Raw genomic sequence first — 23,336 nt, 5'->3', positions numbered from 1 at the left:
GTGAGTTCGCGTGGGTCCTTTTCCCGCTGGTGTCCGTTGCCTTTCACCCCGCGCTCTAAACCCGGCAACACCCCTCGGGCTGAATATACGAGGCCGCGGTGTATCTGGCTCCCTTGCGCGCCTTTGAACCCTGACTTGAGTCAGATCATTATTTCTTCACCCGTGACTGTCTGTGGAGATGCTCGGTCACCCGTGTCATCCTTGTCTCTCAAAGGTGCTCCCCCCCCCAAAAAAAAGGCAACTGGGCTGTCTTACTGTCTTTTTCCTCAAGGGAAAAAACAAAACAAAAACAGTACACTTGCCTTTTGAAAAAGCACCTTTGAGCCCACCCGTGACTGTTAAAGGTTTCCACGGGGGGAATTTTTCCCCGCTTCTTCTACTCCGAGATCTTTTAAAACAGAATGGCCAAAGGCCGAGTCTCTGTAAAAGGAAAGGGCGCGTTTCAGCTTTATGGGGAAAAAAACTTGATAGCTCTTTGGCTGGAACTGCGAGGCTTCATCATTAGGACCAAACATAATTTCATGCTTAAGCCAGGTATACTGTGTTCAGTACATTCCCATATTAAACTAAACAAGTTGTTATATCAGAAAAAGAGTTCAGATTGGTTTGTCGCAGCATGCTCTTTATAAACCTTTGCAAAGCAATATGTTCTTTTTAAAATGCTGACTAACTGTTTAAATAATCTGTTTCAAAGTTCAAGCACAGTGACTGGTCTGTAGTTAACATGGTCCTTTTTCTCCTGTTTGAGAAAAGTTACTTGTAAAGGCAAGGGATAAAAAAACCCTTTGCTTTTCTTCACTCTTCTTCTGCACATTCTTCATGATTTCCCCAAGAACAAAGAAAGAGGATCCAAGGCAGAAAATGATGGGCATGTTACTTGCAAAAAATGTTAGGATAGTAATATATGAAGCAAGAAAGAGAAGAGCTTCACAATTTCTAGTTTATTTGGTATTATCCTTGAGTAGGACCTGTGTTCTAATTGACCCAAGTAGAACCATTGACATAAGGAGGGAATGGCAATTCAGGTAAATAAAGATATTAACATTAATGAATTCAAGGTTCCAGAAGCCAACCTACTAATCTAAGAGTCATGAGGGAACATTGGATCCCTAACTTGTAAAAAAAAAAAAAGTGTGCTTTGTCTGCCTGGCTTTCTTGTATCTTTAGGATAGTTCTTGGTACCCTTCTCCCACAGGAAGTACTTTCTGTGTTCAATTTAAGAAATCCCTACCTTCTCTGATAGTCTGGAGATAGACCATTATGTCTCTACCACCTTTATTCCTTTTGCAGTTGTACAGTCAGCCTATGTTTGTAGCATGTGTAATTCTTACCATCTTCAGGAAGGAAAACAAATGTGGCATTTAACCCTGCAGATAATGAGAAGATTTTTTTTTCTGGTTTATCACATGGACAGAAGAAAGAACTTCAGTATTCTAGAATCCCCTAATTCATTTTTATTTTGTGTGTTTATTTGTTAATAGGCTTTGTGACAGTCCTCTGATAATTCTTTAAAAAATATAGAAAGAAATGGATCGACATATTCCTGTGTATCCTTTGCCAGAAGAAATAAGAAAGGTATGATTTTGCAAGAAAAAAATCATTGGGTTTGGGGTTTGCAGCTATTATCAAGCCACAATTTTATCTACATTCCTCTTTAATGTTTTCCTTCTTTCTGCTTAACTTTAATATTAATATGTTTTTTTCTCATGTGCATTCTGCTATTCTTGAAAAAGTGGTTTTTTGAAGAAAAATGATTTTCTTTTCCTATATAAAGAATTTACATGCATATACACACATGCACACAAAAAATGAAAAATCTTGGGAGGGGAGGAATTTGGAAACAGACAGATATAACTTCCACTAAGAAAAATATGAAATTAAAGGGCTTGATAACACTGGGAGGTTGGCTATACAGAAGGGTAGAATAGGTGTTGTGTCCATAAAATTACAGCAATGATTTTTTTTAGAGTGTGAAGTTTTTTTCAGAAAACATTCAAAATTTTCAGATCACAGAATGAAACACAGACTGCAACAGATTTTGTGGAAAATAATAATAATAATAATAATAGTAATAATAATAATAATAATAATAATATTGTTAATTATTATTCTTGTTAATAGCAACAACAACAACAACTTTATTGTCGTACGTGTATACACAGTATACCCATACAACGAAATTCACTTAACACCCAAAGATCAGGTCCAACACACATAACAATCCCCAAACACACCCCACCCACCACAAATTCCCCACCCCTAAACCACCCAAGCATCCACACAACAGACCAAGTAATGCTGTCCAACAGCTCACTGATGGTGGCCCTTTAGTTCATTGTTGAGTATCTGGGACAAAACTATTCAGAAAATGTGTGGTCCGAGTTTTAATTGTTCTGAATCTTCTGCCAGAAGGCAACAGTCCAAAAAGATTGTAAGCCAGATGGGGAGAGTCTCTGAGAATGTTATGCAACTTCCTCAAACAGCGAGATTCGAAGAGGTCGTTGAGGGCTGGAAGCTGGAGTTCGATGATATTCTGGGCAATTTTAATGATTCTCTGTAAAGCTTTTTTGTCCGCTACAGAACTGCTCCCATACCATGCAAGAATGCCGTATGTCAGAACACTCTCAATGGTGCTGCGATAGTAGGACAGAAGTAGATGCTGAGATAGATTTATCTTCCTGAGCATTCTCAGGAAGTACAGCCTCTTCTGTGCCTTCTTCACAAGCATGTGAACATAAATAAAATAAATAAACATAAATATTGGGCCTATAACTGAGAAGCTTCGTTGATAAAAGCATATAGCATTTAGCAATAGCACTTGAGACATATACTGCTTCACAGTGCTTTACAACCTTCTAAGCGGTTTACAGAGTTAACATATTGCCCCCAGGAGTCTAAGTCCTCGTTTTACCTGTCTCAGAAAGATAGAAAGCTGACTCAATGAACATAGTGTGCCATGATTTTTATTATATTAACTAATTGCATTAAAAACTACAGTTAATTAATAGAATTGATGTCAGAGTACATAATGTTCACATGTTATACAGATATAAACAGAGAAATTCTAATCTTTTGGATGCTTGTCTCCCATCACTGCTAGTTTAGGGAAGAAGTGTCAGCTTTGGAAGGTCTATTTATACTATTTATACTGGTGGAAAGTTGCACCACATTCAGTTGCTGTGAGTTTCCAACAGAATTAGGTCCTGAAAAAGGATAGGCAATTGGGTTTGACAGAATTGGGTCTGGTTCCATTGCTTCCAATTCCTCCTTGTTTGCCATGTACAATCTGGGAAATTCATTTCCACACCATTAATTGTAATGAGGTATGTGCTTTTAGACTTTTCCCAAATGGAAATCTCAACTACACTTTTACTACCATGTCATGTATGTGATTTCTTCAACCTGATCAAGTATTACTCAGAAAAGTGTTAATGATTTTGTATTTTTTGTTACTCTAGCACATTAATAACACAACATACATATTTATTGAATGAATCCTGAAAGTGCTATTCATATGATAATTTTAAATGTTATCATGCAGTAAATACAATCAGATGGGAAACTGAAAAAACAAGAATCATTTGGGTATTCGGACAGATTGTTATTGCTTGGGGGGGGGGATATAGCAAAATCTTGAAAGCCTAAATATAAACTGAATTTATATCTAGCATAATTGAGATGAAGTTACTCTCAGTCTCTTGCTTTTCCCTTCCGTTGAGCTGAGATGCCACAATCATGTTTCTTCCTCTGCTTTCCCAGGGTCTGTCAGATGTTCCATCAGATTTATCTATATACAGTGCATGACACTCTGTTTGGCATGATTCCATTACTAAGTTTTTGAAAAGTCTTTCACAATAACCTATTCGATAACTCAGAGCAGACAATTAAATCTCAAATCACATGCATTCTTAACTAGTGAATAACATTCCTTTGAACTCAGATTTATCTTTCACTTGAATGGGACTTAGTTTAAATATAGTATTGTTGTCCAAATAGATAAGGTGGCTGAATGTAGAGAATAACAAAAAAAAAAAAAAAAAAAGGAAAATAACATTCTTAGAGAATAAGTAATGGCAAAAATAACAGCCAAAATATGCAAGCTATATATTTGAAGAGGAGCAACTTTGACTGCTTTTGACTTTATAATATTTAATTATGTTCCCTATTTCTGCATCTCTTTGAAAAAAAATGGCTCACAATGGTTAATTGACCCAATAGTGCTTTTATATGAAATCCTAAACTCAGGGAGTGCAATTTTATTTCTAAGTAAATGTATAGTCAATAGTGACAGTGTGATAGAATCAACAGCAGTTACAAGGCTAAGTGCCACAAGGTCTCTGAAGTTAGCCCTGGTTTATAGAATTTAGATTGTAACAAAGATTTGATAATCTTCTTCCTCCATACACAATATAATCTACATAAAGGATTGTATTAAATGATGTGATGTTTTTAGTATTGTTCTTTATTGTACCATTGTTTCATGTAGATAGATATATTTCTTTGGTTTCTTATGACTCTCCCACTTGACTGTCCATTAATTTTATTTTTTTCTTTATTTATTAAACTTCTATGCATTTGATACTCATAAGAGCAAAAGACACAGTCTTCTTTCTCTGTTGCCTGTATTATTTTATTATTCTTGTTGTTATCCTTGGATGCTCTTTACTTGTCAATGCACTGCTTTCTTTCTTTCTTATTACTACTGGTGATTGATACAAAGTCACCTAAATAGTTTCTGTTTATAAGAGAGGATTAGAATCTGGATCTCTGTGCTCCTAGCAACTTAAACACTATATCACAGTGGTTCTCTTTTTTATAATATAATCCATTCTAAATAAACATTTATCTAAAGTACAGAGGAAGCCAACATAGATTTCTGAAAATAGAATTTATAGAATAAAAGTATAAGTACAATAGGTTGTAAAATACATAATATAATGGACTGCAGTGGTTTTAAATTATATTGAATATATTACTATTCTAAAGAATTGGCCTATTAACATTTATCACTCATGGTAATTTACCATGGTACCAAAATGACATCTTGTACAGCAACTGCATACTTCTGACTTACCAATTGTCAGGTGTGCAGCAATTAAAGAAATCACTCCCTGGTTCCTGTTCCGTGTTTCCTTAGGTCAGTCATATTTCCATAATTGCATTTTTATTTAACTTGAATAATAGTTATCATCTCATGTAAGGCTATTTTGGTTAGAGAGGCAGGAAAATGGACAAATAATGTAAACTTATTGATATGTATTGATGATAGGAAAGAAATCAATTGAGATACATTTTAATAGTTGGAAAAGGAAGCATTATTTTAAAAAATCAAGGTGGAAGATCATCAAAATAATCACATTGTCCTTGATTCTGCAGATCTGTATATATTTTCATCTCCTATAATGTGGCAATGAGATAGACACTTTGCATCATACTGATACTTGTCAAGTAGCCATGATTCCTGCACTGTTCTATGGACAGTTCACTGACAAAACTGGACTGTTTAGTGTGTGATGTAGCTAAGGGTCTATCTATGCTGTTACTGAGTTTTATTCAGAAATCATAAGAAGCTAGAATTAAATGCTAGGGCAAAGTGTTCTATTTTAAAAAAGCATTTTGTAGCATTTCAAATTATATTATGTTCAATATAGCACAGTGATACACTTTTGCTTCGGTATGATACAATAGATATGGGAAAATATCTTGATAATAATGTATTCCAATTATTCTATATCATTTGCTTTATGTGAGTTTATGAGCATCCAGAGAAGGCAAAACAAGTTCTTGAAAGAAATACAGATGAGCACATGGTTCTATTTCTTAGCTGAAAGTTACTCTGGTTGGTAACACAAAATGTATCTTACTCAGGGTTGAATTTAATATTTTCAGATTATTTATATAGGTTCAAAATAGAATTGCTGCTAGCCCAACCTTCTCCCCATTCAGTCCGGTGTCTTGCTGAAAGTGGATACATACATTGGAATGTCTGAAATTGTTTATTTTGAAATACAAAAGTGGTGATGCTGCAAGAAATCACAGTGTTCTTTTTAGGATAACAGTCTCTCCTTTTCCTTCATGTTACAGCTCAGTTTGTCCTCTTTCATTAAGTAATTTTAGTACTTTGGAACCTTATGGTATTTATTCTGAATGATAGTTTCATATTTCTGGGCACAGGTTGTTACTGCCAGAAAAAATAGAATTAATTTTTCATTTCCTTCAGAGCCACTGTAACTATGATCAGGCTTCATGAAACAAAGAAGAGTTAGGAGAAATAAAGGCAAGCATAGCAACCTGTATTCAATATCACAGGTACATACTTTTATTAGAAAATAGTTAGAATATCATGTGAGACATGCTAATTAGTTAGATTATGGCTTGTCTCATAAATAAACATGATTAGTGTTCATTATCCTGGCAAATAGATGGGAAAGAAATGGAGGTAGTGACAGATTTTATTTTCCTGGGGTCCAAGATCACCACAGATGGGGACTGCAGCCAAGAAATTAAAAGACGCTTGCTCCTGGGGAGGAAAGCTATGGCAAATCTAGATAGCATACTAAAAAACAGAGACATCATCCTGCCAACAAAAGTGCGTATAGTCAAGGCTATGGTTTTCCCAGTTGCAGTGTATGGCTGTGAAAGTTGGACCATAAGAAAGGCTGAGCGCCAAAGAATTAAAGCCTTTGAACTATGGTGCGGGAGAAGACTCCTGTGAGTCCCTTGGACTGCAAGGTGATCAAACCGGTCAGTCCTAGAGGAGATCAACCCTGACTGCTCTTTAGAAGGCCAGATCCAGAAGATGAAACTCAAAATACTTTGGCTACCTAATGAGAAGGAAGGACTCACTGGAGAAGAGCCTAATGCTGGAAAAGATTGAGGGCAAAAGAAGAACGGGACGACAGAGAAGGAGGTGGCTGGATGGAGTCACTGAAGCAGTAGGCGAGAGTTTAAATGGTCTCTGAGGGATGGTAGAGGACAGGAAGGCCTGGAGGAACGTTGTCCATGGGGTCGCGATGGGTCGGAAACGACTTCACAATTAACAACAGAAGTGTTCATTATTTGTCTTTTTCAAAACAACTTTATTTCCCCTCCTTTTTATCTTTTGGTAGTATTTGAATATCTCTGTTCTCCTTTTCTCAAGAAGGATTGTTATTTAATATCCATAATATCCATTCCCATTTTTTGTTATTTTGTCCTACTCTTCTCATAGTTTAAAATCTTCAGTATAATATAACATTTACACAATTGTAGTACAATAAACATGTTTATTTGTTCAAGAAAATGCAATAGATCATATTGACTATATTTTCTTTTATATACATTTTGATAAGTTGATGAGAAGCACTTTTAATATGTTTTGAAGGAAAGCAAATACAATTTTTTCACTTTAGTAAATCATCAGTGTCTTAATATGTTGTATAGTGAGTTTGTTAGATAGATTAGATTACCCTGTAATGCCTACTGGTTATTTTAAAAGAATATGGCATAGAACTGCCAGCATTGATTACAGTATTGAACTAGAAGTGGGGAAATTTAGCTGCAGGTGCTTGAAATAGACATGAAGCTCATTGGATGACAGGATTTAATATTGTGTTTTAGTCTATATATCCTTTCTTTAGGAGACAAGAGAGTTGTTGGGAAGATAAAATTCAGAGCAAAAGAGGAAATATGTTTATTTAAAATACTTGCATTGCTATGCTGCTGCTCTTCATGTTAGAAAAAAGACAGCTATGCAAACAATACATAAACTCAAGTTGGATTGTTTTGTAGAAGGCTCTCCTTGGCTCCTACTTGAATCTTACTTTTTTCTGTTGCTATCCTATGTGTTATGCCTAACATCTAATAATTGGGCTTTTTTGTCCATTTTAGATAGCTTTTTCTATCACCTCTATACTATATATCTCATACTGCCCTTCACTTAACTGATTACAATTTGAATTAAACTTTAAATGAGGAGTCACATTTGGCAGCAGAAGCTCACTACCATGATTTTATTATATAACTCACTTTAGCTCAGAAGAATCTGAAGAATTCTCAAAAGAATTTAGTTCAGAGGAAAATTACCTTTCTTTGCCAGATGCTGGACAAAAAAGCAGTTATCATTACCAACTTTAAGAAGTGAATCTTAAAGTGAAAAACATACACTCAGGCCCCAAGTCCCTCTATGTCCAATGGGAGCATGCTCCATCCCTCATCAAGGGTCTTTGTCATATTGAGATGTAGGATTCAAGAAAGTCTGCACCCTCAAATTGGCATATCATAACCAAGCCAGTATTCATATCAACCTGTCCATGTGGAAAAATATATGAAGAGGACCACAGTTATGTTATGTTTATAAATTTCCGGAAGAATCTCACTAACAGGATTTAATCTAATAGCACAGTTGAGTTTCTTTTAAGAATACAGTATTTAAATTTACCTTTTTCATGTAGGTTATTTTATAGGTTTCTGTGTCACTTTCATTCCATTGTGTAATTCAAATTGCCATACATGGGATTTTCTAATGATCACAGCTATACCTTGCTTAACTTTAGCATTTTGCAAGGCAGTTGTAACACTCCTCTTTAGACCGTTTTAACCATTCTATAATTTGCAAAAACGTTCTTAAAAGTTTGGGAAATGTTGGTTTAATTTTTTGTGTTGTATGGGCCAATACTTTCTCATTGTAATTGGGGTTTAATTTGGTTTTTGGGATTTAATTTTCATTCACTCTAATTCTTCCTATTACTTCCCTGAGTTGCTTTTGGCTCTCTGCATTTGTTTGCTTGTTTGTTTGTTTAGAGTAAATTGCAAGAAAACGACAACCCAAATGGAACTTTTTGGCAATTATAACAAATTATGTCTGTTTCTCTGCTTGGTTTCTGTCCTTGGTTCTCAAGAACTATGACTAGTGGTGGGTTGCCCCCGGTTCGCACCGGTTCTATAGAACTGGTAATAAAACCGGTGGGAGGCCCTGCCCACTGACCTGACATCATGAAAACGCTTCTGTGCATGTGGCCCCATTGCGAACCGGTAGTAAAGGTAAGTAGAACCCACCCCTGACTATGACACAGATATTCTTAGCATTAGTCCTGTGTGCTTCATTAATATTTCAACTTATTTTTATTGTACATGCTCCCAAGTAGGAATAGTCAAAGCATTTGTGATTTGGGAATTAACAAAATGGGCACTGTGTATGAAATTTACAGACTTGTGAATGAAGTCTGCCTCTTTTTCTGCAATGCAATTCCGGTTCATTTAAACATGTATTTGTTTCCTCAAATATATCTTGTTTAAGAAGATTAATAATCTCACATCAACCACGTTTCATAGATTCTCTGTGACTCATGACTGTGTGGCTTTTCATCATGTGATGTTTTCTCCAGACAGTATAATCTGCTCATTTTAAGGATAACACATTTTCAAGATGGGGGTTATAGCAGTTTTTTTTTATTGGAAATTATTTTTAAGTTTTGAGTTACAGTTACTGAGAGGAGTCATGGTATAGAATGTTTAATAAATAATTCTGAGTCATCAAATGAAACTATTTCATCCTTTAATGAAGAATTAATAGAAAAAAATTCTATAATTTCTGATTACCTTTAGCCAGGATTACAGATTTGTTTCTGTCCCCTTACTCTAGTAATGTCTCTGTAGTTCTATTTTTTTTTGCCTGTTTTTTATGACAACTCACAAGTGTAGAGAGAAGACTAGATTATGTATTCAGTGTAGAATTTGCTTTTTCTATTCCAGCTCATCAGCATTCTTGTTAATACCGCCACTAAATTGTAGACTATCATAGTTTGTAATAAAAATAATAGAATAGGCCTACAAACTCATTTAATTTTATCAAGAACAGATTTCTGCACAAATATTCTTTGCTATCAAGAACAGGTAACTATTTCTATACAGGTCTTAACTTAGCTACTTTTTTGAAAATCATAAATATTCCACTATGTCAGAGTAAATATCTGTGATTTTCATTTTACCCTTAAGGACCTTATATCCATTTGGCCCATTTGGAGAATGTAAATTTTGTCTAAATTTCCATGGAGAATGGTAAAAATGATTGTGTGAATAATTCAAGGGTAGGTTATTTTGTACTTTTAGGTACGTTGAACTACACGTTAGAAATTCCATCCAGCATAGGTAATGATAAGGACTTATAGAATTCTAACTTCAGACTCAGTGCTGGAACATTGGTTGTCCACCACTGGAATAATGTGCTATGTGAACATTATTCCGACTCCATATAAAAAGTTGCTGTTATTAATTTTTTTAAAGGACCAGTTTTTTTTTCACTGTACATGTTGCTTATTTTTTTTAGATGTCCCAAGATGAAACAATGTGTAAATATTGTGGAGTCAGTTATTTGATCCTTCATGAATTTAAGCTACTGGATGAGAAAGTAAAAGCAATGGAAAAGAAGATGAAGTTTTTTGAGGGTAGTGTGGAACGGGAGAAAATACTGCAAGAAAAACTACAAAGTCTAAGTCAAGATTTTGAACAATGCACAGCAGCTAGTGAATCAAAAACAGAAAGGTTGGAATTTAGTAGCCATTCTTGCTTTTCAAGTTAATATGTCTATTAATGTTATTCAGGGGCAAGCATGCTTTAGTTGTTTTGCCAGATTTAGCTTGCATCAGGTATAATTTCCAGATGAATTCATGTTAATAAGTCATAGTTTGAGCTACAATTTAGAAGCCACTATTCACTGCTTAAAGAAACAAGCGTAATATAAGCTATGTTATTTCTAGTACTGAAATGTACTATAGCTTAATATAATGCATGAATCAGGCAATTATAATTTATAAAACATGCTTTATAATTTGCTTCATATATAATGAAGCCACCATAGTTCATTCTGTAAACCATGGCCTAATATATTACACGAACAGCCATTTTGTTTGTCATAACTCAGTTACAAATCAGATTCTAAAATAAACTTGTGATGATAGAGAAGATTTGCTATTCCATAAGCAATAAAAGTTCAGAATACACCGAGCACTTTATTCTTTAGCAGTCCTTAAAATATGTTTGTAAAGTAAGATTATATTATGAATAATTCCTCGGATTGCCTTTCTAACCTTGATTTGCAGTGAAAAACTTATTTCTAATTCTTTTTTTTTCCTGGAGTATGTTAGGTTGCTGTCTGATTTTTAAACTTTTAATTTAGTTGCTTTGATATCATAATCTAGAGAAATAATACCATCAAAAAATCTTTGAAGAAGCAACAGAGAAATAGCATAAATTTGCATATCATTGACTATTGTGTGCATGCAAAACAGGAATTGCAGGGTATGAATATATAAAGAGGAAAATTTAAAAAAACTAAGTTTTGTATACATAAGATAAGAGGTTATTGGTCAGTTTTCTTGAATACTCAATATTCCAATTCCAAGTGCTTCCTGACAAATGAGCTATGGACTTTCCCCCAATTCTTCAAGAAACAGCTCAAAGGTCTTTGATGCAAATAACAGTTGAAACTTGAAGAGAAGTTGGGATCAAAAAATATTGAAGTGAAAAGGTGATGGGTATACAAAGAATTTGGGAAAGAAAAGGCAGATGGTAAGAGATAAAATAGCTGTAGTTGAAGCTGGCTAGCAATGGAGGGGTTGTTTGTACTTCCAAGCATTCTTAAAAGAAACCTCTGATTAAACTCACAATAGTTGGATTAGTTGGATTAGATGGCAAGCATAATAGAGTTTGTATATCTTGAAGCCTTAGTGAGATAACTTCAGCTTTTGGTTGAAATAATTACTTTAAAGCCAATACATCTAAAGACAATTTAAGACTGATTTAGTTGTGGGCTGGATCAAGTTGAAGACAATCTTATAGGGCCTGAGGTACAGTGTATGTGTTACACTGTATTAAAGTGGGGACAGGAGTTTAAAATGCATATTGGCTTTTCTGATGCTTCCAATTCATTATTCTTGTCTCCCCTCACACACACACACTCTTTGATTTTTCCTCTCTTCAGCATATAACCATATTCTGGCTGTGATAACAAGATGTTCAGCTTCACAGTTTATGCGAAATGTACAAGTGCAGAAAAGATCACCATGTTCTTTCTTTTTTTCCTTTTAATTAGCCGTGGAGCTTAGGATGTTTTTATGATTCCACGTGTTAAATATTATCAGTGCAGCCAAGATCGTAGTTCAGATTTTGACGAAAAAATTGCAAGCGAAAGAAACTAGCTGTGATAGAAATTTTAAGGAGAATTCATGTTAATGCTGATTCATTAAAACATTGTAATTCTCTGCATATATGTAGGTTATTTACACATTTTCTCTCTAGCCATTTTGTGACTTAGGAACAAAAGAGTCCTGCTTAAATAATAAAGACAATCTAGTCTGCTTGTACAGGGGCCAAACAGATGCTTATGAAATCAGGAACGAATACAGTATAATACTTTGATTGTTTTTCCCACTAACCTGTGCTCATGATGTATCTGATCCTGGAGGTAGTGCTTGGCTCTGATGGTGAGAGGTCATGCATATCATCATAAACTAGGACAGAGGCCAGTGGATGTATTTGACATATTGTGAGCATGCTGTGGTCAGTTTTGTAAAATGGCTGCTATGAGAATGATTTATGCATTCAGAAAATGGCTACCATTATGACTTGTCTAATCATAATGTTAAGATAATATTTAGCTACATTTAAGACAGGAGGTTTTCCCAGCCTTGATGCAGCTAGTTTATAAGCGAGAAAGGGGGGGGGGAGGAGACAATAATCTCAGAGAAACAACAACAAATAGTAGATTAGAATTATAAAAAGGTGATAGGCAATAAAAATACATGGAAATAAAATTGCTAACCAAAAGGACATAAAATGTCAGACCAATAGGACAATTTCCATGGGATAGAGATAAACAGAAAACAATCTAACTGCAGATTCCTATTAATTCCTATAGAGAGAACGAAAGAGCAGTATTAGGAATGGAGGAGCAGTAAGAGTTCCAAGACCTAATGATAATGTATTCCTTTAAAAGGATGTCTTTGTAAGGACTGTATAAAAGGAACTAACCTTGAAATGGACTACTTGATTGGTTTGGAATCTATTCCCAAGCATCAATTATCCAGTACAGAATAAAATTTTGCAAAATTTCTATAATTGTTGGAACTAGTTGGGTGGAGCACAGCAGGCTGAGGAACCCCTAGCATTCCCCAGGACATTTCACATCTATATACTAAGAGGTAGATTGGTAAATATCTACCTACCATTCTCCACCACCTCCATTATATTCTTATCAGTAGAGAAACTGATCTGCAGGCACTAATCATTTAAAATTTTAAAGACTGGATATAGGACTAAAGTTGTTCCTCTAATTTTGTTTTTCATCTTTTAAATGATGGAAATGACAGGACAGCTTGTTGATTCTCTTGGGCATCACTTTGTGGACCTCATGTCCCCTTATTTTAAGGGGAAGGAACTTTTTCCATGTCTGCTTAAAACAGTCTGCTACTTAATTATTTTACTTCTTTTATCTGTGTTTTACTAGAGTTTTCTGATTCTTGTAAATGCAAGTAACAGTAGAATTGTGTAAAACAATGTTTCCAAAAAATGCTATCAAATTGCATATCCAATGAATTTACAGTTAAAAGATCTCAAACTCTGACTCAGCATAAGCCAATATATGAGAAGTCCAGATAGTTCAGTTTTCTTACTTTGCAGTTATAATTCCTAAGAAATAAACCAAAACAGATAGCTTTATTTGGCTATTGCCACAAGAATAACAGAAAATCTTTGCCAATTTAATTACAGTGTAAGATAAGAACGAAAATATTTTACTTTCTATCATATCCCCTGGTAAAATAAGTTGATCATGCACAATGAATTGCATTTTAAGAACAATTACTAAATGAAATATTATAATGCCTTAAAAGTAATAGATGCTGGCATTTTTCAGAAGCTCTAGCCATCTAGCCCCAAGGTCTCTTACAGCTTTCTACAAAGATAGTGAAAACACACAGTGAAAGATAGAGTTCAATTGGAGAATTGGGTTTTGAGAGACTCTTGTTGAAAGGGAGGCTGAGAGAACTGAGGAACATAAGACTGAAATGAAAAAAACCTAGAGGGGCGGCAGAGGAGGGCTAATAATTTCAGATGCTCAGCGGAAGTGACACTGATTGGAGAAGGGAAGTGGGGGCTCTGAGCATGGTAATGTTTTCTGAAAGAATCTGTGTGTCTGGATCTTGATAAAGGAGTTGTATAGTAGTTTCTCAATATAAGAAAGAAAAGTGTTAAATGAGGTTGTAGACTTAGGTTTTTTAAATTTTATCAATCAGTTATAAATCATTCATGATAATATCTATTGTGGTACATGAGATTATTAAGGATTTAAAAGATGCTAAGAGGCACAATATATATATATATATATATATATATATATATATATATATATATATATATATATATATATATATATATATATATATATATAAACACCCTATGAAATAGTAGAATGTTTACTGCTGCAGATGGGTAGTCTTAAAATATCATTCTCCTAATCCCAGCATTAATTAGAAAAGCTTGGTTTGCTAAATCTTTAATTATCAGGCTATTTGCACTAATGCTCTGTGAAGTTGGACCACCCTGACTTAACTCATCTCAGAGCAGGCAGATATTAAATGAAAAAAAATGACTCTAATAAAGATAAGGAAGCATAGTATGGATTCAAATTTAATAAGTAAGTACTTAAACATGCCTCATTGTAGCAGGAGGATGTTTCTGAATGGAGAACTGAAGTACACCAGGAGTGTATGCTAAGACTGTATATTTTCAGTAGGAATACCCAAAGTATGAAAATCAGCAGAAATATAGAACGGTGCTAAGGTGGATGATCATTTTAGTGACAATGGCATCATGTCATATTGCACTGGAGAAAGCAATAATAAACTACTCCTGTATTTTTCAAGGAAGCCATGTGGATAGACAAGATGAAGTGATTGTCAATATATAGCTAGATAAAGGGCCCCTTGAGTCAGATAGCACTCAATGTACTACTAAGAAAGAGTTGAGACTCTCTGACAGTGCTAATTGTGTTTTTGATACGGTTATATTTGTTTCCAGACTATTAGTTGCTGATGTTATCTAAAGCTGCAAAGGCTACAATTGAAACATTGAATGTAAGAAGCAAGTACATAGGAAAACCTAACAGGGTGAAAGATGAAATAAGTTAAATACATATTGGTGTCCTATGCATCATCAAATTGAAAAGGATTTAAATTGGATACCGTTAGTCAGAAGATTACAAAAAAATTCAAAGAAAAATCTTTCATGGGAAGGATATAGCAAAGACAGTGTAGGTACAAAATAGTCAGTGACTGAGTAATAGATTTTGCAAACAAAATTATGATTATTCAGGTTTATGCCACTACTATTGATGTATAAAAAGAAACAATTGAGAAACAATTTATCTGAAGTTCAAGGAAAAATTGACAGAACATAAGTGCAAAATGTACTACTTTTGGTTGATGACTGGATAGTCAAGAGTAGGAAATAGTGAGGAGGAGATCTAAATTAGACTGTATGCCATAGAAAAGGCAAATCCTTTCAATCTGGAAGCATCTTTCAGTTAGCTTTGTAGGTACTTCTGAACGAATAAGGACCGCAGGGGGCAAGATTTTTGAAAGGGTTGGCACCGTGGCTGAGAAGACTCTTCTCCTGGATCCCACCAGCCAGAATTCCTTGACTGACGAGATCCAGAGCATGCCGTTTCTGGAGATATGGATGGAGTGGACCTGTCCCATAGCAGTGAAGAATTTTTTGGTAGTTTTGGATTTGGCTTGATCTAGGATACTCAGTTTGCCAGGTGGAACTATGGTTAATTCTGTTCATGTGTTATGAAAGATTTGCAATCTAAAAATCATTTTTGGTATGGATAATATGTAAATTTACTTCAGCTTTATTTAGTTATTTAGTTTTTATGCTGCCCATCTCCCCTATAAGATGACTCTGGGCAGCTGATTAGTTACTCAAATTCCTGGTGATTAATTTAGCTATAGTTCTTAACATCTATCATTAAAAATGTATAAAAACCAATTCTCCCTTTTTATTTGTTTGTTTGCTTGTTTGTTTTGCCACTCATATCACTGCAAGGCAACGCTGGGCCGCTTACAACATCAAAACAAAACCATAAATACATATATACAAATATATAAAACCAAAATAAAATAGTAATAAAAATAGAAATTAAAACTAAAACTAAAAGATAAGGAGGAAAAAGCAGAAAATAATTTTTCAGGGGAAAAATATACTAAAGAATAACATACTGTTGTCAAAAAAATTAATCTGGATTAAAAGCTGTCTAGGCTCTTGTTTTATACATTCATATATTTAAAGGAATAAAAAGCTATTATATCATTTGATTATTTAAAGATGCTGATAATTGGTTAAATGTGTTAATAAGAATAAAATATGTTAATAAGAATAATAAGATTCTTCTAATTAAATTGGTGATATTTTAGAAAATTTGTAAAGCATATATTAAATTCTGAAATCTTGAGGGACAAATCTTATTAAATATAATGAAACCAAATATATATCCAAGGAACATACTGTATTCATTTATTAGCACTGGTGTCAACTGTTTTTAAGTGTAAGCATCAGGCTTCATTCTGTGAAATACTTTAACAATCTCAGAAATTGGAAATGGATGAATAACTATATACCCATATTACATAGCAATCTCTAATGTCTGGAGCACCTACAATTTGGACTGGAGCTAGTTGGTTGTGCTCTGCAGTACAAAACTGCTTGCAGTTTGTCATTTTGATTTACCCTGCAATAAGGAACTAGTTATGCTCCAGTTATTATAACATGCTTTGCACATGTGTAAAATATTTAATTACAAGCACGTTAACAATTCTGTGCAAATAGATGCTCAAAATGAAACCCCCTCTTTTTCTTCATTTAGCAAGATGAAGAAATTCCCTGATCTTTTTGTTAAGGACAGATAGTCCTAACTATGAGAAAAAAGGCTTTCCTTGAACAGAAGGGTATCATGGGATCTAAGGCAGGAATTAATGAGACTAATTATTATTTTTTTAGGCAAAGGATAATACTATATATTTTATTTCTTTCAGAATAAAAGAATTAGTTACAGAACTTGAAAATAAGGAAACTGCAATAGAGAATTTAAACAAACAGTTGAAAAGCTTTCACAAAGAAAAGGATGATATATGGAGACAGTCACAATTGGTCCAGTAAGAATTCTCACATGAGGTGGTTTGGGGGGGAATTTATTTTCTAGTAAAATTGTCTGTCATTTACTTGAAAAATCTGTTTTCTTAGTAGATTTTAAAGCTGTATTTAAAAAATTATAGTACTATACTATACAAGGAAATAATGTGTAAATTGAGGTTTATTGACCAAAGTAATGGCCTGATGTTTTAAGAATGTGTAGGCAAGATCTTGATTTAGCAATAAGCATACAGCCTAGGAATTTCCTGCACTGACTCTCATAGATCAGTGGTCCCCAACCCCGGTCCGTAAACTGGCTCTGGTCCATGACATGCCAGAAACGGGGCTGTGGACACAATTGAAGTCCATCCACGGGATGCAGGCACCATGCAAAACCATGCCCTGGTCTGTGGAAAAACCTCTCTCCACGGAATCAGTCTCTGGTGCCCAAATGTTTGGGGGCCGCTGCCATAGATGATTGTATTTTCTTCTCTTTTATGCCAACTTGAAATGGAAATAAGTCTTCAGTGAAACTCTAACAACAGGAATTTCTTTTGCTACTTAAGTATTTATCTAAACTTGTGTATTTGTGTCAAAAAATTATTTTCCTTACATTAAAATTGATTTAAATATTGATTTAAAGGGGATATCTTCTAAATATTATTTTGATTTTAAAATCATAACCATTTTTTCTTTCTTTTTTGGCAGGAAAACATTGCAACGACATAAATTTATCCTAAAGAAAGCTTTTAATCTTATTCCCTTTATCAGGGGAGAGTTAAACAAGTTTAAAGAAGAAATACTTGGTTTTCTCAAAGAATGGATTTCACTGAAAGGAGATGTATTTTTACAACTAAAAACCATTAATAAAATAGGACTGGCAGGTAAATTATCAAAGCAAAGCTTTTCCTAGCATGTTCCACTTTCAGACTGGTTATAGAGTTCACATGTATTTTATTATCAAGGCAATACATTGAATTGATACCTTGTTCTCATTGAGATTTGTGGTTATTGTACTGTATAGTGTAGGGATTAGAAAAATATTTTCAGATCATATTTTGATGCAATGTACACAAATCAGTATATGATTCAGGTTGATGACTAGTATATTCATCCATTTCAAATTTCATTTGTCTTAATTTTGGGTTACAATTTTCATTTAAAATGCACAGAAAAATGTTTCTTATATAAAGTGCCACTGAAAACGCAAATAATAATGAGATATCACAAAAAATGGATAATCTTGGAGAAAATTAATGGATAAACATATACGGTATATTAGAAAAACTGTTTTAGGATCAACCTGAAAAATAATGTGCCAAATATTTTTCTGTGGATTTTTAAGATGCGAATTGATATAGAGATAAAGGGATAAAATTTAAGTCACTTATCGCTGGCAGAAGTAACTGGTGAAGAAATAGAATATAAACCAGAACTATTCCTATTGGGAATTATAAATGGGAAATATAGTAAAGGAGTAATTTATTTAATAATACATATTATAACAGCAGCAAGAATGATCTTTGCCCAAAATTGGAAAAATAAGGAAATCCCCCTAGAAGATGAAGTGATCAAAAAAATTTAGGCATGCGTGGAAAAGAATAGATTAACGTTGGAATTGAAAAATAAAGGCGAGTCAGAATATTATGAACTATGGAACAAATTTTATCAATGGTTGGAATGGGAAGGAGAGACAAAAAATATGAACTGAATAGAATTCATAGAATGGAGAATTAAGGTTATGTATGTCATTACAATAGAATGAAAGTGGATAAGACAAATGTATAAGTAATATAGATAGAAAAACGATGTCTTTATATATGTAAATACTGAATAGACCAAATGTATATAAGTAGTAAGGTATATATGATACTTATCTTTTATTTTAGTATGTATAGCAAAGATAATGCCAGGACGGTTACACTGGGTCCAATGTTTTAATATGTGCTTAATAAAAATTTCCATTTTTTTTTTTAAAAAAAAACTGACTTTCAAATATATATGGAGTATGGAGTCATTTTACTCCAGAGTCAAAAGTTTGACTTGAGGGAAAGTTAATTTTATTTTTCATGTATAGTATTTCTCAAAAAAAAAATAGATATACATGTATGAATGTTAACTTGCAAATTTTTCCAAGACATTAACATACACTTTAGCATAAAGTGAATACTATTAGGAAATATATTTGACCATTACCTAGGTATTAGACTGCAGAGTGAATTAATCCAGTTGGCAAAGTCTTTACAGGGCTTTTATCAACCATATATTGCTTGTAATGTTTAGGTTTTCACTATGAATTAGAGAAGATTTGAATAATAACAGAATAGCAAGAGTTGGAAGGGACTTTAGAATAGGATAGGAATAGGAATAGGAATAGGAATGGAATGTAGAATAACAGAGTTGGAAGGGATCTTGGACGTCTTCTAGTCCAACTTATTGCTCAAACAGGAGACATTCTATCATTCCAGACAAATGGCTGTCCATTTTCTTTTTAAAACTTGCAGTTATGAAGCACCCGCAACTTCTGAAGGCAAGACATTACACTAATTAATTGTTCTCACTGTCAGAAAATGTTTCCTTGTTTCTAGGAGTAAATCCATTATTTTAGTTTGTATCAATTAACTAGATGACAAATTGAAATAATACTAGTATCTTAATAACTACATATCCCTACCCTACCCTATAGACTAGTATAGCAACAAATAAAGATGTTTTTGGATGATATAATCAGTGTACATAAAGGTTATAAAAGCTGTAGTATGGATACAATTATATTTTTGTCCTGACCTTTATCACATTTCAGAAGTATCCAGTTTGAACCAAACCTTAGGTGAGTGTCAGAGGAAACAACTAATCCTTCAAAAAGAGGTGGAACACCTAAGACTGAAGTCAGATGCAGCTGCACTGGAAGCTAAGCAACTTCAGGCTTCTCTTTTACGGGAGAGTGAATTACAAAATAAATGTAATGAATTACAAAAGAAAATGCAAGGTAAGATGTTAACTTTTTAAAAAGTGAAGAAGAGTATGTTTTGAATACATGTATTATTGCGGTAGACATTCTATAATGAAAGTAACGGGGAACTGAAAATTTCCTACTATGTGCATAAATGTACATGAACCACTGATTCATGCAATCCCTCCATCAGTATATTTTTGCATGGCTTTAACAAAAGCTGTTACTTTCACTTTTAACTGTTTTTTATCAGAAATAAATCCCAAAATCTAACTTGTGTTTTAATGAATGAAAGCTATGAGGTAATTCTACCAATTACATTCCATTAAACTTATCAATGTACTTAGTAATAGGCCATTTGCATTATAAGTTTTGGCTGACAAGCTGAAAATCAAGATGTACTACTTGTTCCCACGGATATAATTTTAAATTTTCAAGCATGAAAAAACTTGTTTTTTTCCTAATCTGCCTTTCCCTTCTTTGAGGTCAGTATGACCAGAAAATTAGTAAAATGAATTTCTGTTTTCCCTCAGAAAGAGCTCAATGCTCTCCTGTTTTCAGTAAATAGAAAGAGACCAAGACCAGCAGTGGAGCAAATAATAATAATAATAATATACCCCGCTATTTAGAAATTCTAAATTTGCCAGACTTGAACATTTTGACTCTACAAAAAACCACCTTACTCGGAACAGTTTATATCCTCCGACGATACCTTAACAGTTCCTAGGTCCTTGGTTAGGACTCAAGCTGCTGAGCTATTAACCAGCCTCAAAGGCTGTGAATCTCACTAAAGATTAAATAATAATAATAATAATAATAATAATAATAATAATAATAATAATAATAATAAACAGCATATGTTTTGAAAAGAAAAAAGGGCCCAACAAACCCAAATGTATTTTATCCACTCATGGGCAAGATATATTTTAATTTGTCTTTAAAGTGAAGTTTGTCTTTAATTTAAAAATGCTTTACTTCTACTGAAGATACTAGAAGAATTAAATAATGTGAACAAGAAGTATTATTCCTTGTAAACAAAAAGTGCTCCTACTATTTCAGTCAATTTAGTTATATGGTTAACTCTTTTCTATAAACATATACAACCAAGTCTGATTTCAGTGAGTCTTATGTAGATTTACCAAATTTTGGTTGCTGTCATCGTGAAATTCTGTCAGATTCTAGAGGCAGAAAATCATCCTCAATTTCTGAATAGTTCTGTTTTTGTTTTTGTTTTTGTTTTTAAAAATAGTCATCCGTGTCTCATAGTGTGGAAAAATTGCAAAACCTTAGAATGGAAATGATTATCAAGCTCTGGTACAGGAAAATTTGCAGGAAAAAAATGTAGTCTTGCAATGATAAAAATATTGGGACAATAATAATAAACAATGATAAAGTGAATAATAAAAAAAGAAACCCAGAACAATATCCTGGGATCTGCAAGTTTCTCTTGCCATGCCTAATTTAATCTTTCACCTGAGTTGAACTTCCCATTTTTGTGCTGCTTATGTTTTTATTTTCCAGTTCTGATTTTATCTTTGTAGCTTGAGTTTTTCTTTTCCTGCATGGCAACATAAGCAACTAGATGTCTCAAAGGCTTTAACCTAGCTACATCATACACACCATTGATATCCTGGAAAATACTCAGCTCTTCATTAGCATGTTGAGTCCATCCAACTTGAGAGAACCCAATCACAAAGAAAAGCAAAGAAACACACCACAGCATTGTGCCTCTCACTTCAAGTTTACACAGAAAAGCCAGATCAGTACAATCAGTATGGCTGATCGTACCAAAAGCAGCTATGAGATCAAAGAGAAACAAGATGGCTGCACTACTTTGATTTCAGCTGTACCAAAGGTCACCACAAAGTGAGATCAATGCTATCTTTATTCTATGTCTCTCAACCTACCAGAGGCCACTTCCTTGCAGAGAGTTACTGTATGGAATTTTTGTGGGAGATTGCTGGTCCATTCACAGGATCTTTGTTATGCTGCATCATTGGCTATGCTCTCAATGGAGCCAACTTCATTTTGTCATTGCTTCCCTCAGAAGTCCATGGATATGTCTGATCATTGCTAAGAAGTTTTGTTAAAGACCTGCTACTCTGCCCATGAGAAAGCATTGCAACCATACTCCATCTGAAATTTAGCAAGGGGACTCAAATGATAGAACTTTTCCTTGGAAATATCAGGACAGTAAAATGCTGTGTCTGAAGTTTGTCTTCTTCATAGAAAGCTGATGTCAGAAAAAGAGCTAGTAGTGCATCGAGTCTGCCATTTGAATTTATTTTGTTTTTAATTAATTAATTATTTTAACTGTTATTTTTATTTTTTACTTTTTTATTTTGTCAGATAATGGACATGTGTTTGCTATATGAATTTATTCTTTGAAATATATTACTTTTTTATAATACTTTTACTAAATTTTACAATTAGAAATATAAAAAATAATACAAACTAAGAAAAATAAAAAAGTAGAATGAGGTAAGAGAAGAAAAACCTGTCTTTCCAGCTGATTTTGCTTTTTCACTTCTGGTTTTTATTGTACTTTTTCAATATTCATTGTTTAAAGTTTCCGCCTTTTACTGACTGCCTTGAGATCAATGGATAGACAGACATTTCATTTTAAGGCTGTTGAGTTATGTGAAATACAAAGCAGAAATATCAGAATTTTCTACTTTAATGAACCATTCAGATTTGTTTATTGCAAAGCACAGATCTGGAAACACAATTAAATTAAAATTTAAAATGAAAACAATGAAAAAAAAACTGTTTGAAAATACATGCCTCCAGTGTGTTTTTGAATACCCACAAGAAAATCAGTTCAACAGAGAACGTATGCCAAGGGCAGCTGTAGATAAGATACAATTGCAAGTTGCTGTCAATTTCAGCATGTGACTGGAATAAAACATATTGCAGGGAAGATATTTGGCATTCCTGTCTAAAAACTCTCTTTTTACAATCCTGTAATCTGCGATGACTTCAAAAAATAAACCAATCATTTCAAATGTCAATTTTAGCATTTTTATTCTAATCTAGATATATGTTGCGGCCTTTTTGCTACTTGATTGAAATATGAGACATTTTATTTAGTGCTTTTTGTTGATTCGTTTGCTTGCTAAATAGTTTTTTGCATTTTTATGTTCTAATTTTTTGGTACCTATATGTTTTCTATAATTCTATCCTGAGATTACTTCGTGAGAAATTTAAATTTATAGGC

General features: G+C 33.7%; 1 protein-coding gene across 1 annotated transcript in view; it reads left to right on the top strand.

The window, feature by feature from the left end:
• Positions 1-1,527: 1,527 nt before the first annotated feature.
• The window catches only part of LEKR1 (leucine, glutamate and lysine rich 1), a 45,458-nt gene continuing 23,649 nt past the window's right edge, over positions 1,528-23,336 (top strand). Inside the window, exons 1-5 of the mRNA XM_070945781.1 lie at positions 1,528-1,575; positions 10,307-10,521; positions 17,070-17,189; positions 17,875-18,050; positions 19,970-20,155. Of these exons, the coding sequence (XP_070801882.1) occupies positions 1,528-1,575; positions 10,307-10,521; positions 17,070-17,189; positions 17,875-18,050; positions 19,970-20,155 (745 nt within the window). The remainder of the gene's footprint in view (positions 1,576-10,306; positions 10,522-17,069; positions 17,190-17,874; positions 18,051-19,969; positions 20,156-23,336) is intronic.

Source organism: Pituophis catenifer, unplaced genomic scaffold, assembly GCF_029215685.1.
Source record: "Pituophis catenifer annectens isolate HBS135680 unplaced genomic scaffold, rPitCat1.0.hap2 SCAF_6, whole genome shotgun sequence".
Taxonomy (NCBI): Eukaryota; Metazoa; Chordata; class Lepidosauria; order Squamata; family Colubridae; genus Pituophis; species Pituophis catenifer.
The sequence above is the reverse complement of the archived record's forward strand: the minus strand, read 5'-3'. Positions and strand labels throughout refer to the sequence as shown.